We start from the raw sequence: 19,937 nt of genomic DNA, 5'->3' as shown, positions 1-19,937 counted from the left end.
TAAACTCTTCTATATTTCTATTATCTGCTCAGCGGAGAGGTAAACTCTTCTATATTTCTATTATTATCTGCTGAGTGGAGAGGTAAACTCTTCTATATTTCTATTATCTGCTGAGCGGAGAGGTAAACTCTTCTATATTTCTATTATTATCTGCTGAGTGGAGAGGTAAACTCCTCTATATTTCTATTATCTGCTGAGCGGAGAGGTAAACTCTTCTATATTTCTATTATTATCTGCTGAGTGGAGAGGTAAACTCTTCTATATTTCTATTATCTGCTGAGTGGAGAGGTAAACTCTTCTATATTTCTATTATCTGCTGAGTGGAGAGGTAAACTCTTCTATATTTCTATTATCTGCTGAGTGGAGAGGTAAACTCTTCTATATTTCTATTATTATCTGCTGAGTGGAGAGGTAAACTCTTCTATATTTCTATTATCTGCTCAGCGGAGAGGTAAACTCTTCTATATTTATTCGGTCGTCCATGACAGCACCACCTGAAAGAGGGGATCCGCCCTTTAGGAACAGGAAACCTACAGATACAAAAAGGGTGGCACCTCTCCCACGCATCAGTTGGTTTCCTGTTCCTAGAGGACAGGACTCCCTACAGATCGTTCGACATGGAGTCGTCATGGATTCCCAGGCCGGCTGACCGACCCAGGTAGTGGGGGGGTCTCCTACCTCGGTCAGTGCGGGGTCCCTGGAAGCGCCACGGTGGGGCCGGGTAGGTCACCACGGCAGTGGACGGAGCAGGTGGAGCAGAGGGTCCGGTGGACACCACCTCCAGAACGCCAGCACCGGGTACGTATGCCCCGGGCCCTCCTGGTGCGCTCCCCCGGGTCCGGTCCTCCCGGTCGACGTTGGCGCCTGGTCGGCGGTCATGGCGGCGCGCGGGGCTGGGAGGCATTCCGGGCAGGGGGCACCGTGCCGGCTCCTTCGCGCGCGCTCCCGCAAAGCTCTGGTGAGTGGCGGAAGTGACGCGGCGAAAGGGGCGGAGCCGGGAACGCCGAAACCGGAAGTCGGGTGCCGGCTTCCGATGCGCGCCGCGGGTGCACGCCTGTCCGGGGGTCGCGGGCGGCGGCTTCGGTAAGGTGGGGGGGGCGGAGCATGGGGGGAGGTCACGGGAGGATCCCGGGTGGGTGGTGCCATGGCCAGATCCCTGCTGACCAGGACACCAAGAGGCCATATAAGGCAGGCGGGGACGCTGCTGGGGTGCTTCCGAAGGGCCCAGCGATGGATACGACGGAAGCCCCCATAGACCAGCAGGACGAGGCGCAGGAGCGCCCGCAGAAACAGGCCACAACAAAACCACATACGAGTGGCCAGCAAAAGAAACAGAGACGAACAAGCGACCAAAGCCGCGGAAATTCCTCCAGACTAAAGGATCCCCCTGCCTCCCTCCGTGATCCGGTACCTGCTTCAACTGCATGGGTAAGAGATCTCCGTGAATGTACCCTGATGCAGTGTTCCCTTATGTTTTTTCGCAGGGGAAGAAAGCTACGGGAAAACAGAAGCACAGGGAATGTGCCCTCTGTAGTTGCCCCCTACCAGATGGCCACCCTAAAAAGTTATGTCAGCCATGCATACGACAGACGTTAGGGGTTGATAGACACAGGGAGTCCAGGGGTAGATTGTCAGGCCCTTATACTCTCCCCCGTTTACGCAGGTAGCGGAAGAGACACCTAACTTCACTTCAAGCCTGAGGGAGATAATCAGGTCGGGAACCTTCTAGAAGAAGAGAGGCTAGTGTTTCAGGCTCGGTGGCCTCAGTCACCCCTAGGAAAGGCGATAACTCCTCGGCCTCCTCGTTGTCTTCCTCGGATGAAGACTCTAGCCAGTTCTGCTTCCCCTTAGATCAAATGGACAGACTAGTGAAAGCGATAAGGTCCACCATGGGGGTAGCGGACACAAAACGGGAACTCTCAGCACAGGACATAATGTTCGGGGATCTAGACCCCAGAAAACGCAGGGCTTTTCCATTAAATGATAAAGTCCAGAGCCTGATAGACAGAGAATGGAAGAGACCTGAAAAAAGGGGCACCATGCCACCAGCTTTCAAGCGGAGATACCCCTTTGATGACCCAGTAGTAAGCAGATGGGATAAGGCCCCGAAACTAGACACAGCAGTAGCCAAAGTGTCCAAAAAATCCTCCATACCCTTTGACGATATGGCCTCCTTGAAAGATCCGCTAGATAAAAAAGCAGATTCTTTTCTAAAAGGAACATGGGAGATGTCAGCAGGCGCACTAAGACCAGCGATAGCTGCCACCTGTACAGCCAGATCCATGATGGTCTGGCTAGATCAACTGGATTCCGAGCTAAAAGACGGAGCCTCAAGAGCATCCATTCGAAAAAATCTGCCGATCCTCCAGAATGCCGCTGCGTTTTTAGCCGATGCTTCAGCAGACTCTGCAAGGATGGTGGCTAGAGCCGCGGGTCTATCTAATGCAGCGCGGAGAGCGCTCTGGTTAAAATGCTGGCCGGGAGATATTCAGGCCCGGTCCTGTCTCTCTTCCATTCCTTGCGAGGGGGAGTATCTATTCGGCCCCGTCCTGGACGAATTATTAGAAAAAGCTGGGGATGACAAAAAGCAATTTCCCAGTCTGCCGAATCCTTCTTATAGACGTCCCTTTACCAGGAAAGGATATTTCCGTAGAAGGCCGTCCAGAGATCAGGGCAGATGGGATGAGAAAAGAAGGAAAGGTACAGGATTCATGTTTGGAGGAGGGGGGCGCCAGGAAGGTCCAGCTCGTGACATGAAAAAGCCGCCCCAATGACTAGTTGCCCCGGTAGGAGGGAGACTAGCTGCCTTCTACCCAACCTGGTCGCTGATCTCTAATAGCATCTGGATACTGGGGGTGATAGCTGTGGGACTGCGACTAGAATTCTCTAGGGTTCCCCATGATCGATTTAAAATCACCCCACTCAGGTCTTCTACTTCAGAACAAGCTGCCCTGGAGGCCGAGGTTCGTGACCTGTGCGGCAAGAAAGTCCTAACAGAGGTTCCAGAGGGAGAATGGGGGAAGGGATTCTACTCCCCTCTGTTCCTGGTCCGCAAACCAGACAGCTCCTTTAGGACTATAATAAACCTTAAGGCCCTCAACAAGTTTCTGGTCATACGTCCGTTTAAAATGGAAACAATTAAATCCACAATAAAATTGCTGTTCCAAAACTGCTTTATGGTGGTGTTAGATTTAAAAGACGCATACTACCATATACCCATCCATGCAGCTCATCAGCGTTTTCTCAGAGTGGTGGTTCAGTTGGATGGGTCAGTTCAACATTTCCAATATGCGGCCCTTCCCTTTGGTGTGGCAGTCACCCCCCGAGTATTTACTAAAGTGATAGCGGAGGTCATGGCCCATCTACGTGAATCAGACATTCTGGTGGTCCTCTACCTGGACGATTTTCTTATTGTAGGCAAAATGGCGAATCATTGTTTGGAACAGCTACAAAGGGCAATGTCTGCCCTAGAGCGGTTAGGATGGTTGCTGAACATCAAAAAATCTCGGTTGCAACCGATGAGAGTCCAACAATTCTTGGGCCTAATCCTAGATTCTGAGAAACAGGAATGCCGTCTGCCTCCGGAGAAGCTTGTTCGCCTCCACTACCAGGTCCTGAACGCCTCCAATAACCCCACCATGTCCCTCTGGAAAGCCATGTCCCTTCTAGGCTCTCTTTCGGCCTGTATCCCGGCAGTCCAGTGGGCCCAGTTTCATGCAAGGAAACTACAGAGCGAGGTTTTATTACATCAAAAAGTCCTTGGGGGTTACTTGGAGGGCCAGCTAACCTTGTCCCGTAACACAAGGGAGTCCCTAGAGTGGTGGCTAGACAAGGATAATTTGTCTAAAGGGGTGCCCTGGGAGTATAACGTAACCCGCATAGTCACCACGGATGCTAGTCCTTCCGGTTGGGGAGCTCATATGGGTGAAATATTAGTCCAGGACCAATGGCAACATCATCAGTTAGGAATGTCATCTAACCTAAAAGAATTGACAGCAGTGGAGCAGGCGGCTAAAAAGCTCCTTGTGTATCTACAGGGCCATCATGTGCGAGTGTTCTCCGACAATCAGGTCACCGTGGCATATATCAATCACCAAGGCGGGACCCGTTCCAGACCCCTGATGAATGTAGCAGAGCGGTTGTTCCAACTAGCAGAGCAGCATTTTCCATCTTTAACAGCTCTACATATAAAAGGGAAGGACAACGTCACGGCAGACTTTTTAAGCCGCAATCGGCTAAAGCAAGGAGAATGGTCCCTAAAAACCTCCATCTTCAACCTGATTGTACAAAAGTGGGGACATCCAGAGGTAGATCTCTTCGCCACCAAGGAGAACAGAAAATTGAGACAATTCTGCTCCCTAAATCCCAGAGAGAATCCTCTGGCGGTAGATGCCTTTCTGATAAAGTGGGACTTCAGGCTAGCCTACGCCTTCCCTCCTCTGTCTCTACTACCCCTGGTGATGAGGAAAATCAGAAAAGACAGAGCAAGGGTTATAGTTATCGCTCCATTTTGGCCCAGGAGAGCATGGTTCTCATGCCTCAGGACCATGTCGGTATCCGATCCTTGGGTTCTTCTGGACATCCCGGATCTCCTATCCCAGGGCCCAGTCTTCCATCCTCAGGTGGCTGGCCTACATCTGACGGCGTGGAGTTTGAACGGTCACTGCTAGAAGAGAAAGGCTTCTCCCCAGACCTAATTAACACCCTACTTAAAAGTAGAAAAATCATTACCACGAAAATTTATGTTAGAATTTGGAAAAAATTCCTTCAAAACTCAGGAGTAGTCGCTGGGGATTCAGCACCTATAATTCAGATATTAGAGTTTCTACAGAAAGGTCTGGACATGGGGCTTTCTACCAGTACCCTTAAAGTACAAGTATCAGCCTTGGGGGCCCTTTTTAGCTGCAACATCGCTGGTAATTACTGGGTCAGCAGGTTCATTAAGGCGGCAGGTAGATCAAGGCCAGTAGTGAAGGATAGATTCATGCCGTGGGACTTGAACCTAGTCCTCACGGCTATGACGGAAACCCCATTCGAACCTATCTCATCGGCTTCAATAAAAAACCTGTCCCTCAAAGTAGCCTTCCTGGTAGCTCTAACATCAGCTCACAGAGTAAGCGATATCCAGGCTTTATCTAGGCGTCCTCCTTATTTACAGTTCAAAGAGGATAGGGTAATACTTAGACCTGATCCAGCGTACTTACCTAAGGTAGTTTCTAGCTTTCATAGGACACAGGAGATAGTCCTTCCATCCTTCCTCCCTAATCCAGCTAATGAGAAGGAAGAGAAACTACACACCCTGGATGTTAGGAGAGGCCTCATAGAATATCTGACAGTCACCGATCCCTGGAAGAAAGATAATGCCCTATTTGTCTCCCATCAAGGCCCCAGGAAAGGTTGTAGAGCGTCAAAAAATACACTAGCCAGATGGATTAGAGAGGCGATTTCAATAGCATACACCTCAAAAGGCAGGTAGCCACCCGGGAAGCTGAGGGCGCATTCCACCAGGGCCATGGTGACCTCGTGGGCCGAAAGATCAGAAGTCTCCATTCACCAGATATGTAAGGCGGCTACTTGGTCCTCTCCGAGCACCTTTTATAGTCATTATAGGCTAGACCTGGGTGCTTCCACAGACCTCTCTTTTGGTATAAGGGTGCTGCAGGCTGTAGTCCCTCCCTAAATAGTTTTACTCTCTGTAATTCTCTCAGGTGGTGCTGTCATGGACGACCGAATAAAGTCTTAGTTACTCACCGGTTAACGGTATTTTTCGGAGTCCATGACAGCACCCGTATATCCCCCCCCTTTAGTTTAATTTGGGTGTGCACGTCTTCCTCTTGTATATGCTCACTGGTGGTAAAAGTTTATAATAATAATAATAATAAGAATACTGTACATAAATCATGCATTAACCTTGGAAGTCCTCTTGTGCTCTGTAATCCAACTGATGCGTGGGAGAGGTGCCGCCCTTTTTGTATCTGTAGGTTTCCTGTTCCTAAAGGGCGGATCCCCTCTCTCAGGTGGTGCTGTCATGGACTCCGAAAAATACCGTTAACCGGTGAGTAACTACGACTTTTTATATGCCTGGTCCTGGGCTCAAACTTCCAGGATGGTCTAGATTGTAACCTTGACATCACTGGTCTGTAGCTGGAGCGAGGGCTAATAACGAGGCAAGTACATTGCATATTACCCAGCTTGTTTTCTTCAACCCCACTTCATAGCTAGATTTCTGGCTACAAAGGACCATCTGCCAACCTTTGATGCTCCACTCTCTAGGCCGAGGTGTCAGGAATGACATTGTTACATCCCCTCTCACTCCGGATTTCCTTTTAGCCTCCTAACCTGTAATAAGAGGTCACAGATGTTATGGCCCTGTTGTGCAGACTTATGCTAATGTTCTTAATAATATAATTTCCCTTAAACCCTTCTACTGACTTCTGATTTTGTCTTTGGTTTTGCCCCTGTGGCTTTCTCTCATCTCTGTGACGATCCCGGTGCCAACTCCCTCAACCGACCACTTTCTGCTCCAAGGACACAAGGGGCATTCATTGCTATTTGGGGATAAAAGTCTGAAAATGAAAATATTCCCAGTGGCCTGCCAAGCAGAGACTAGTGCCAAGTCGGCCATGTAGACCTCACTAAGAAATGCCAGAATTCCATGTACAGTAGTAACACTGGCTGCATATTAGACCCTTCTTCAGGCTTCTGTACATGTCAGACCTAGTGGATATTGTTCGGCTCCGGTTGCATCGCAGCTTTTTGGCACCTAATGATCATGGTTGTGTTTTGCTCCTTGCCGCTCTAACCATCTAGCAGATCTGGCATCTCTGGACCTAAACTGCAAGGATCTGAGCGACCTCAGTAGGTTCTGTAGTCACTTATGTGTTTTTATAAAATATTTCCATTCTTTTTAGTTTTTGTTGAAACATTTTGATATCCGAAACTACCTGCTTCATGCCTCTAAACTCAGTGTAAGCAAAACAATACCCTCCAGTGATCACGTTCCTGGATCCACCCCCTATCCGGAGAGCTCAACCGGCAGAATCCAACTCCACCACAAGTAACAAAGTAATGTCTCCTCCTAACTCCGTCATGTAATTCATATAGACAGGGATAATGTGTTCCTCCCATACAGTCCTGACATAAGTATCATATAGTCCTGACCTCCCGGACCCTCGAGAAGATCTGTACATCTAATGTGCAGTCGTGTACATTAATCTTCCAAATCTGATAAAACGAACCTGGAGAAGACGTTTGGCAAACACTTATTATTAGTATAGGTAACAGCATGTCTTTCAGAGGGATTCTGGTTATTCTCTGAGAAGTTTCCAGGTTTTGGTCCTGATTCCACCTTGGCTTCTATATCCAGGGTGGATTCCATAGAAGAGTCTCCGGTATCACCGTCTGCCTGTATCTTTCCATCTTCACCCTCACTGCTGTCTCCAGCACACTGCTGACAGAGCGGACCAGACAGCACCACCACCAAACCACTGGCAGCAACTTTGTGTTGACTCTCGATCTCCAACTACCAGGGTCCTCGGACCTCCCAAACAGCGAGGAGTAAACCAGGTAGTCGGTGCCACATGAGCTCAACTATTGAGATGGATGATGGGCAGCTGCAGAGACAACACATAAACTGTCTTATGTTTCCTTATGTGTAATATTCATCATCATCTCTCCTTATACAGGATTACACAATAGAGAAGAAGACATCAGGTGACTGTGTGACTCCCATCATCCATCTCCATGTATCCGGAGGAGGGAGCAGCAATGAGAGCCCCATCACAGAAGCCCCACACTCCCCGATGCCTGAGAAGAAGGTCCTATATCTCACCACCGAGATCACAGAGCTGCTGACTGGAGAGGTGACTGCTGGGAGATTATACAGTGTACACTGGGGGATTCTGGGTGATGAGAGGAGACTGCTGGGAGATTATACAGTATACACTGGAGGATTCTGGGTGATGAGAGGAGAGGAGACTGCTGGGAGATTATACAGTATACACTGGAGGATTCTGGGTGATGAGAGGTGACTGCTGGGAGATTATACAGTGTACACTGGAGGATTCTGGGGGATGAGAGGAGACTGCTGGGAGATTATACAGTGTACACTGGAGGATTCTGGGTGATGAGAGGAGAGGAGACTGCTGGGAGATTATACAGTATACACTGGAGGATTCTGGGTGATGAGAGGAGAGGAGACTGCTGGGAGATTATACAGTATACACTGGAGGATTCTGGGTGATGAGAGGAGAGGAGACTGCTGGGAGATTATACAGTGTACACTGGAGGATTCTGGTGATGAGGAGACTGCTGGGAGATTATACAGTGTACACTGGAGGATTCTGGGGGATGAGAGGAGACTGCTGGGAGATTATACAGTATACACTGGAGGATTCTGGGTGATGAGAGGAGACTGCTGGGAGATTATACAGTGTACACTGGAGGATTCTGGGGGATGAGAGGAGACTGCTGGGAGATTATACAGTATACACTGGAGGATTCTGGGTGATGAGAGGAGACTGCTGGGAGATTATACAGTATACACTGGAGGATTCTGGGTGATGAGAGGAGACTGCTGGGAGATTATACAGTGTACACTGGAGGATTCTGGGGGATGAGAGGAGACTGCTGGGAGATTATACAGTATACACTGGAGGATTCTGGGTGATGAGAAGAGACTGCTGGGAGATTATACAGTGTACACTGGAGGATTCTGGTGATGAGAGGAGACTGCTGGGAGATTATACAGTATACACTGGAGGATTCTGGTGAGGAGAGGAGACTGCTGGGAGATTATACAGTGTACACTGGAGGATTCTGGGTGATGAGAGGAGACTGCTGGGAGATTATACAGTATACACTGGAGGATTCTGGGTGATGAGAGGAGACTGCTGGGAGATTATACAGTATACACTGGAGGATTCTGGTGATGAGAGGAGACTGCTGGGAGATTATACAGTATACACTGGAGGATTCTGGGTGATGAGAGGAGACTGCTGGGAGATTATACAGTATACACTGGAGGATTCTGGGTGATGAGAGGAGACTGCTGGGAGATTATACAGTATACACTGGAGGATTCTGGGTGATGAGAGGAGACTGCTGGGAGATTATACAGTATACACTGGAGGATTCTGGGTGATGAGAGGAGACTGCTGGGAGATGATACAGTATACACTGGAGGATTCTGGGTGATGAGTGGAGACTGCTGGGAGATTATACAGTATACACTGGAGGATTCTGGGTGATGAGAGGAGACTGCTGGGAGATTATACAGTATACACTGGAAGATTCTGGGTGATGAGAGGAGACTGCTGGGAGATTATACAGTATACACTGGAGGATTCTGGGTGATGAGAGGAGACTGCTGGGAGATTATACAGTATACACTGGAGGATTCTGGGTGATGAGTGGAGACTGCTGGGAGATTATACAGTGTACACTGGAGGATTCTGGGTGATGAGAGGAGACTGCTGGGAGGTTATACAGTATACACTGGAGGATTCTGAGTGATGAGAGGAGACTGCTGGGAGATTATACAGTATACACTGGAGGATTCTGGGTGATGAGTGGAGACTGCTGGGAGATTATACAGTATACACTGGAGGATTCTGGGTGATGAGAGGAGACTGCTGGGAGGTTATACAGTATACACTGGAAGATTCTGGGTGATGAGAGGAGACTGCTGGGAGGTTATACAGTATACACTGGAAGATTCTGGGTGATGAGAGGAGACTGCTGGGAGATTATACAGTATACACTGGAGGATTCTGGGTGATGAGTGGAGACTGCTGGGAGATTATACAGTATACACTGGAGGATTCTGGGTGATGAGAGGAGACTGCTGGGAGATTATACAGTGTACACTGGAGGATTCTGGGTGATGAGAGGAGACTGCTGGGAGGTTATACAGTATACACTGGAAGATTCTGGGTGATGAGAGGAGACTGCTGGGAGATTATACAGTATACACTGGAGGATTCTGGGTGATGAGTGGAGACTGCTGGGAGATTATACAGTATACACTGGAGGATTCTGGGTGATGAGAGGAGACTGCTGGGAGATTATACAGTGTACACTGGAGGATTCTGGGTGATGAGAGGAGAGGAGACTGCTGGGAGATTATACAGTATACACTGGAGGATTCTGGGTGATGAGAGGAGACTGCTGGGAGATTATACAGTATACACTGGAGGATTCTGGGTGATCAGAGGAGAGGAGACTGCTGGGAGATTATACAGTATACACTGGAGGATTCTGGGTGATGAGAGGAGACTGCTGGGAGATTATACAGTATACACTGGAGGATTCTGGGTGATGAGAGGAGAGTAGACTGCTGGGAGGTTATACAGTATACACTGGAGGATTCTGGGTGATGAGAGGAGACTGCTGGGAGATTATACAGTATACACTGGAGGATTCTGGGTGATGAGAGGAGACTGCTGGGAGATTATACAGTATACACTGGGGGATTCTGGGTGATGAGAGGAGACTGCTGGGAGATTATACAGTATACACTGGAGGATTCTGGGTGATGAGAGGAGACTGCTGGGAGATTATACAGTATACACTGGGGGATTCTGGGTGATGAGAGGAGACTGCTGGGAGATTATACAGTATACACTGGAGGATTCTGGGTGAGGAGAGGAGACTGCTGGGAGATTATACAGTATACACTGGGGGATTCTGGGTGAGGAGAGGAGACTGCTGGGAGATTATACAGTATACACTGGAGGATTCTGGGTGATGAGAGGAGACTGCTGGGAGATTATACAGTATACACTGGAGGATTCTGGGTGAGGAGAGGAGACTGCTGGGAGATTATACAGTGTACACTGGAGGATTCTAGGTGATGAGAGGAGAGGAGACTGCTGGGAGATTATACAGTATACACTGAAGGATTCTAGGTGATGAGAGGAGAGGAGACTGCTGGGAGATTATACAGTATACACTGGAGGATTCTGGGTGATGAGAGGAGAGGAGACTGCTGGGAGATTATACAGTATACACTGGAGGATTCTGGGTGATGAGAGGAGACTGCTGGGAGATTATACAGTATGCACTGGAGGATTCTGGGTGATGAGAGGAGACTGCTGGGAGATTATACAGTATACACTGGAGGATTCTGGGTGAGGAGAGGAGACTGCTGGGAGATTATACAGTGTACACTGGAGGATTCTGGGTGATGAGAGGAGACTGCTGGGAGATTATACAGTGTACACTGGAGGATTCTAGGTGATGAGAGGAGACTGCTGGGAGATTATACAGTATACACTGGAGGATTCTGGGTGATGAGAGGAGACTGCTGGGAGATTATACAGTATACACTGGAGGATTCTGGGTGATGAGAGGAGACTGCTGGGAGATTATACAGTATACACTGGAGGATTCTGGGTGATGAGAGGAGACTGCTGGGAGATTATACTGTATACACTGGAGGATTCTGGGTGATGAGAGGAGACTGCTGGGAGATTATACAGTGTACACTGGGGGATTCTGGGTGATGAGAGGAGACTGCTGGGAGATTATACAGTATACACTGGAGGATTCTGGGTGAGGAGAGGAGACTGCTGGGAGATTATACAGTGTACACTGGAGGATTCTGGGTGATGAGAGGAGACTGCTGGGAGATTATACAGTGTACACTGGAGGATTCTAGGTGATGAGAGGAGACTGCTGGGAGATTATACAGTATACACTGGAGGATTCTGGGTGATGAGAGGAGACTGCTGGGAGATTATACAGTATACACTGGAAGATTCTGGGTGAGGAGAGGAGACTGCTGGGAGATTATACAGTGTACACTGGAGGATTCTGGGGGATGAGAGGAGACTGCTGGGAGATTATACAGTGTACACTGGAGGATTCTGGGTGATGAGAGGAGACTGCTGGGAGATTATACAGTATACACTGTGGGATTCTGGGTGATGAGAGGAGACTGCTGGGAGATTATACAGTGTACACTGGAGGATTCTGGGTGATAAGAGGAGACTGCTGGGAGATTATACAGTATACACTGGAGGATTCTGGGTGATGAGAGGAGACTGCTGGGAGATTATACAGTATACACTGGAGGATTCTGGGTGAGGAGAGGAGACTGCTGGGAGATTATACAGTTTACACTGGAGGATTCTGGGTGATGAGAGGAGACTGCTGGGAGATTATACAGTGTACACTGGAGGATTCTGGGTGATGAGAGGAGACTGCTGGGAGATTATACAGTATACACTGGGGGATTCTGGGTGATGAGAGGAGACTGCTGGGAGATTATACAGTGTACACTGGAGGATTCTGGGTGATGAGAGGAGACTGCTGGGAGATTATACAGTATACACTGGAGGATTCTGGGTGATGAGAGGAGACTGCTGGGAGATTATACAGTGTACACTGGAGGATTCTGGGTGATAAGAGGAGACTGCTGGGAGATTATACAGTATACACTGGAGGATTCTGGGTGATGAGAGGAGACTGCTGGGAGATTATACAGTATACACTGGAGGATTCTGGGTGAGGAGAGGAGACTGCTGGGAGATTATACAGTTTACACTGGAGGATTCTGGGTGATGAGAGGAGACTGCTGGGAGATTATACAGTATACACTGGAGGATTCTGGGTGATGAGAGGAGACTGCTGGGAGATTATACAGTGTACACTGGAGGATTCTGGGTGATGAGAGGAGACTGCTGGGAGATTATACAGTATACACTGGAGGATTCTGAGTGATGAAAGGAGACTGCTGGGAGATTATACAGTGTACACTGGAGGATTCTGGGTGATGAGAGGAGACTGCTGGGAGATTATACAGTGTACACTGGAGGATTCTGGGTGATGAGAGGAGACTGCTGGGAGATTATACAGTATACACTGGAGGATTCTGGGTGATGGGAGGAGACTGCTGGGAGATTATACAGTATACACTGGAGGATTCTGGGTGATGAGGGGAGACTGCTGGGAGATTATACAGTGTACACTGGAGGATTCTGGGTGATGAGAGGAGACTGCTGGGAGATTATACAGTATACACTGGAGGATTCTGGGTGAGGAGAGGAGACTGCTGGGAGATTATACAGTTTACACTGGAGGATTCTGGGTGATGAGAGGAGACTGCTGGGAGATTATACAGTATACACTGGAGGATTCTGGGTGATGAGAGGAGACTGCTGGGAGATTATACAGTGTACACTGGAGGATTCTGGGTGATGAGAGGAGACTGCTGGGAGATTATACAGTATACACTGGAGGATTCTGAGTGATGAAAGGAGACTGCTGGGAGATTATACAGTGTACACTGGAGGATTCTGGGTGATGAGAGGAGACTGCTGGGAGATTATACAGTGTACACTGGAGGATTCTGGGTGATGAGAGGAGACTGCTGGGAGATTATACAGTATACACTGGAGGATTCTGGGTGATGGGAGGAGACTGCTGGGAGATTATACAGTATACACTGGGGGATTCTGGGTGATGAGGGGAGACTGCTGGGAGATTATACAGTGTACACTGGAGGATTCTGGGTGATGAGAGGAGACTGCTGGGAGATTATACAGTGTACACTGGAGGATTCTGGGTGATGAGAGGAGACTGCTGGGAGATTATACAGTATACACTGGAGGATTCTGGGTGATGAGAGGAGACTGCTGGGAGATTATACAGTATACACTGGGGGATTCTGGGTGAGGAGAGGAGACTGCTGGGAGATTATACAGTATACACTGGGGGATTCTGGGTGATGAGAGGAGACTGCTGGGAGATTATACAGTATACACTGGGGGATTCTGGGTGATGAGAGGAGACTGCTGGGAGATTATACAGTATACACTGGAGGATTCTGGGTGATGAGAGGAGACTGCTGGGAGATTATACAGTATACACTGGGGGATTCTGGGTGAGGAGAGGAGACTGCTGGGAGATTATACAGTATACACTGGGGGATTCTGGGTGATGAGAGGAGACTGATGGGAGATTATACAGTATACACTGGGGGATTCTGGGTGATGAGAGGAGACTGCTGGGAGATTATACAGTATACACTGGAGGATTCTGGGTGAGGAGAGGAGACTGCTGGGAGATTATACAGTATACACTGGGGGATTCTGGGTGATGAGAGGAGACTGCTGGGAGATTATACAGTATACACTGGGGGATTCTGGGTGAGGAGAGGAGACTGCTGGGAGATTATACAGTATACACTGGAGGATTCTGGGTGATGAGAGGAGACTGCTGGGAGATTATACAGTATACACTGGAGGATTCTGGGTGATGAGAGGAGACTGCTGGGAGATTATACAGTATACACTGGAGGATTCTGGGTGATGAGAGGAGACTGCTGGGAGATTATACAGTGTACACTGGAGGATTCTGGGTGATGAGAGGAGATTGCTGGGAGATTATACAGTGTACACTGGAGGATTCTGGGTGATGAGAGGAGACTGCTGGGAGATTATACAGTATACACTGGAGGATTCTGGGTGATGAGAGGAGATTGCTGGGAGATTATACAGTGTACACTGGAGGATTCTGGGTGATGAGAGGAGACTGCTGGGAGATTATACAGTATACACTGGAGGATTCTGGGTGATGAGAGGAGACTGCTGGGAGATTATACAGTATACACTGGAGGATTCTGGGTGATGAGAGGAGACTGCTGGGAGATTATACAGTATACACTGGAGGATTCTGGGTGATGAGAGGAGACTGCTGGGAGATTATACAGTGTACACTGGAGGATTCTGGGTGATGAGAGGAGATTGCTGGGAGATTATACAGTGTACACTGGAGGATTCTGGGTGATGAGAGGAGACTGCTGGGAGATTATACAGTATACACTGGAGGATTCTGGGTGATGAGAGGAGATTGCTGGGAGATTATACAGTGTACACTGGAGGATTCTGGGTGATGAGAGGAGACTGCTGGGAGATTATACATTGTACACTGGAGGATTCTGGGTGATGAGAGGAGATTGCTGGGAGATTATACAGTGTACACTGGAGGATTCTGGGTGATGAGAGGAGACTGCTGGGAGATTATACAGTATACACTGGAGGATTCTGGGTGATGAGAGGAGATTGCTGGGAGATTATACAGTGTACACTGGAGGATTCTGGGTGATGAGAGGAGACTGCTGGGAGATTATACATTGTACACTGGAGGATTCTGGGTGATGAGAGGAGACTGCTGGGAGATTATACAGTGTACACTGGAGGATTCTGGGTGATGAGAGGAGACTGCTGGGAGATTATACAGTATACACTGGAGGATTCTGGGTGATGAGAGGAGACTGCTGGGAGATTATACAGTATACACTGGAGGATTCTGGGTGATGAGAGGAGACTGCTGGGAGATTATACAGTATACACTGGAGGATTCTGGGTGATGAGAGGAGACTTCTGGGAGATTATACAGTGTACACTGGGGGATTCTGGGTGATGAGAGGAGACTGCTGGGAGATTATACAGTATACACTGGAGGATTCTGGGTGATGAGAGGAGACTGCTGGGAGATTATACAGTATACACTGGAGGATTCTGGGTGATGAGAGGAGACTGCTGGGAGATTATACAGTGTACACTGGAGGATTCTGGGTGATGAGAGGAGACTGCTGGGAGATTATACAGTATACACTGGAGGATTCTGGGTGATGAGAGGAGACTGCTGGGAGATTATACAGTGTACACTGGAGGATTCTGGGTGATGAGAGGTGACTGCTGGGAGATTATACAGTGTACACTGGAGGATTCTGGGTGATGAGAGGAGACTGCTGGGAGATTATACAGTATACACTGGAGGATTCTGGGTGATGTGAGGAGAGGAGACTGCTGGGAGATTATACAGTATACACTGGAGGATTCTGGGTGATGTGAGGAGAGGAGACTGCTGGGAGATTATACAGTGTACACTGGAGGATTCTGGGTGATGAGAGGAGACTGCTGGGAGATAATACAGTATACACTGGAGGATTCTGGGTGATGTGAGGAGACTGCTGGGAGATTATACAGTATACACTGGAGGATTCTGGGTGATGAGAGGAGACTGCTGGGAGATTATACAGTATACACTGGAGGATTCTGGGTGATGAGAGGAGACTGCTGGGAGATTATACAGTATACACTGGAGGATTCTGGGTGATGAGAGGAGACTGCTGGGAGATTATACAGTATACACTGGGGGATTCTGGGTGATGAGAGGAGACTGCTGGGAGATTATACAGTATACACTGGGGGATTCTGGGTGATGAGATGAGACTGCTGGGAGATTATACAGTATACACTGGAGGATTCTGGGTGATGAGAGGAGACTGCTGGGAGATTATACAGTGTACACTGGAGGATTCTGGGTGAGGAGAGGAGACTGCTGGGAGATTATACAGTGTACACTGGAGGATTCTGGGTGATGAGAGGAGACTGCTGGGAGATTATACAGTATACACTGGAGGATTCTGGGTGAGGAGAGGAGACTGCTGGGAGATTATACAGTGTACACTGGAGGATTCTGGGTGATGAGAGGAGACTGCTGGGAGATTATACAGTATACACTGGGGGATACTGGGTGATGAGATGAGACTGGGAGATTATACAGTATACACTGGAGGATTCTGGGTGATGAGATGAGACTGCTGGAAGATTATACAGTATACACTGGAGGATTCTGGGTGATGAGAGGAGACTGCTGGGAGATTATACAGTATACACTGGAGGATTCTGGGTGATGAGGGGAGACTGCTGGGAGATTATACAGTATACACTGGAGGATTCTGGGTGATGAGTGGAGACTTCTGGGAGATCATACAGTATACACTGGAGGATTCTGGGTGATGAGAGGAGACTGCTGGGAGATTATACAGTGTACACTGGAGGATTCTGGGTGATGAGAGGAGACTGCTGGGAGATTATACAGTATACACTGGAGGATTCTGGGTGATGAGAGGAGACTGCTGGGAGATTATGCAGTGTACACTGGAGGATTCTGGGTGATGAGAGGAGACTGCTGGGAGATTATACAGTATACACTGGAGGATTCTGGGTGAGGAGAGAAGACTGCTGGGAGATTATACAGTATATGCTGGAGGATTCTGGGTGATGAGAGGATACTGCTGGGAGATTATACAGTATACACTGGAGGATTCTGGGTGATGAGAGGAGACTGCTGGGAGATTATACAGTCTACACTGGAGGATTCTGGGTGATGAGAGGAGACTGCTGGGAGATTATACATTATACACTGGAGGATTCCGGGTGAGGAGAGGAGACTGATGGGAGATTATACAGTTTACACTGGAGGATTCTGGGTGATGAGAGGAGACTGCTGGGAGATTATACAGTATACACTGGAGGATTCTGGGTGAGGAGAGGAGACTGCTGGGAGATTATACAGTATAGACTGGAAGACTCTGGGTGATGAGAGGAGACTGCTGGGAGATTATACAGTGTACACTGGAGGATTCTGGGTGATGAGAGGAGACTGCTGGGAGATTATACAGTATACACTGGAAGACTCTGGGTGATGAGAGGAGACTGCTGGGAGATTATACAGTGTACACTGGAGGATTCTGGGTGATAAGAGGAGACTGCTGGGAGATTATACAGTGTACACTGGAAGACAATGGGTGATGAGAGGAGACTGCTGGGAGATTATACAGTATACACTGGAGGATTCTGGGTGATGAGAGGAGACTGCTGGGAGATTATACAGTGTACACTGGAAGACAATGGGTGATGAGAGGAGACTGCTGGGAGATCATACAGTGTACACTGGAGGATTCTGGGTGAGGAGAGGAGACTTCTGGGAGATTATACAGTGTACACTGGAGGATTCTGGGTGATGAGAGGAGATTGCTGGGAGATTATACAGTGTACACTGGAGGATTCTGGGTGAGGAGAGGAGACTTCTGGGAGATTATACAGTGTACACTGGAGGATTCTGGGTGATGAGAGGAGACTGCTGGTAGATTATACAGTATACACTGGGGGATTCTGGGTGATGAGAGGAGACTGCTGGGAGATTATGCAGTGTACACTGGAGGATTCTGGGTGATGAGAGGAGACTGCTGGGAGATTATACAGGATACACTGGAGGATTCTGGGTGATGAGAGGAGACTGCTGGGAGATTATACAGTGTACACTGGAGGATTCTGGGTGATGAGAGGAGACTGCTGGGAGATTATACAGTGTACACTGGAGGATTCTGGGTGATGAGAGGAGACTGCTGGGAGATTATACAGTGTACACTGGAGGATTCTGGGTGATGAGAGGAGACTGCTGGGAGATTATACAGTATACACTGGGGGATTCTGGGTGATGAGAGGAGACTGCTGGGAGATTATACAGTGTACACTGGAGGATTCTGGGTGATGAGAGGAGACTGCTGGGAGATTATACAGTGTACACTGGAGGATTCTGGGTGATAAGAGGAGACTGCTGGGAGATTATACAGTATACACTGGAGGATTCTGGGTGATGAGAGGAGACTGCTGGGAGATTATACAGTATACACTGGAGGATTCTGGGTGAGGAGAGGAGACTGCTGGGAGATTATACAGTTTACACTGGAGGATTCTGGGTGATGAGAGGAGACTGCTGGGAGATTATACAGTATACACTGGAGGATTCTGGGTGATGAGAGGAGACTGCTGGGAGATTATACAGTGTACACTGGAGGATTCTGGGTGATGAGAGGAGACTGCTGGGAGATTATACAGTATACACTGGGGGATTCTGGGTGATGAGAGGAGACTGCTGGGAGATTATACAGTGTACACTGGAGGATTCTGGGTGATGAGAGGAGACTGCTGGGAGATTATACAGTATACACTGGAGGATTCTGAGTGATGAGAGGAGACTGCTGGGAGATTATACAGTGTACACTGGAGGATTCTGGGTGATGAGAGGAGACTGCTGGGAGATTATACAGTGTACACTGGAGGATTCTGGGTGATGAGAGGAGACTGCTGGGAGATTATACAGTGTACACTGGAGGATTCTGGGTGATGAGAGGAGACTGCTGGGAGATTATACAGTGTACACTGGAGGATTCTGGGTGATGGGAGGAGACTGCTGGGAGATTATACAGTATACACTGGAGGATTCTGGGTGATGAGAGGAGACTGCTGGGAGATTATACAGTGTACACTGGAGGATTCTGGGTGATGAGAGGAGACTGCTGGGAGATTATACAGTGTACACTGGAGGATTCTGGGTGATGAGAGGAGACTGCTGGGAGATTATACAGTATACACTGGGGGATTCTGGGTGATGAGAGGAGACTGCTGGGAGATTATACAGTATACACTGGAGGATTCTGGGTGAGGAGAGGAGACTGCTGGGAGATTATACAGTATACACTGGGGGATTCTGGGTGAGGAGAGGAGACTGCTGGGAGATTATACAGTGTACACTGGAGGATTCTGGGTGATGAGAGGAGACTGCTGGGAGATTATACAGTATACACTGGAGGATTCTGGGTGATGGGAGGAGACTGCTTGGAGATTATACAGTATACACTGGAGGATTCTGGGTGATGAGAGGAGACTGCTGGGAGATTATACAGTATACACTGGAGGATTCTGGGTGATGAGAGGAGACTGCTGGGAGATTATACAGTATACACTGGAGGATTCTGGGTGATGAGAGGAGACTGCTGGGAGATTATACAGTGTACACTGGAGGATTCTGGGTGATGAGAGGAGACTGCTGGGAGATTATACAGTGTACACTGGAGGATTCTGGGTGATGAGAGGAGACTGCTGGGAGATTATACAGTATACACTGGAGGATTCTGGGTGATGAGAGGAGATTGCTGGGAGATTATACAGTGTACACTGGAGGATTCTGGGTGATGAGAGGAGACTGCTGGGAGATTATACAGTATACACTGGAGGATTCTGGGTGATGAGAGGAGACTGCTGGGAGATTATACAGTGTACACTGGAGGATTCTGGGTG

General features: G+C 48.5%; 1 protein-coding gene across 4 annotated transcripts in view; it reads left to right on the top strand.

Annotated features, from left to right (window-relative positions):
* Positions 1-19,937, top strand: part of LOC141065428 (uncharacterized) — a 62,311-nt gene that overhangs the window by 16,100 nt on the left and 26,274 nt on the right. For 3 of the 4 annotated variants that reach the window (XM_073557925.1, XM_073557923.1, XM_073557922.1), the window contains exon 3: positions 7,686-7,862. The exons of the other annotated variant lie outside the window; for it this stretch is intronic. In XM_073557925.1, coding sequence (XP_073414026.1) covers positions 7,686-7,862 — 177 coding nt within the window. The remainder of the gene's footprint in view (positions 1-7,685; positions 7,863-19,937) is intronic. 4 annotated transcript variants of the gene reach the window in all.

This window comes from Dendrobates tinctorius, unplaced genomic scaffold, assembly GCF_039654945.1.
Source record: "Dendrobates tinctorius isolate UK_male_01 unplaced genomic scaffold, ASM3965494v1 ptg000251l, whole genome shotgun sequence".
NCBI classification, from domain to species: domain Eukaryota; kingdom Metazoa; phylum Chordata; class Amphibia; order Anura; family Dendrobatidae; genus Dendrobates; species Dendrobates tinctorius.
This window is presented reverse-complemented; position numbering and strand designations above follow the sequence as displayed.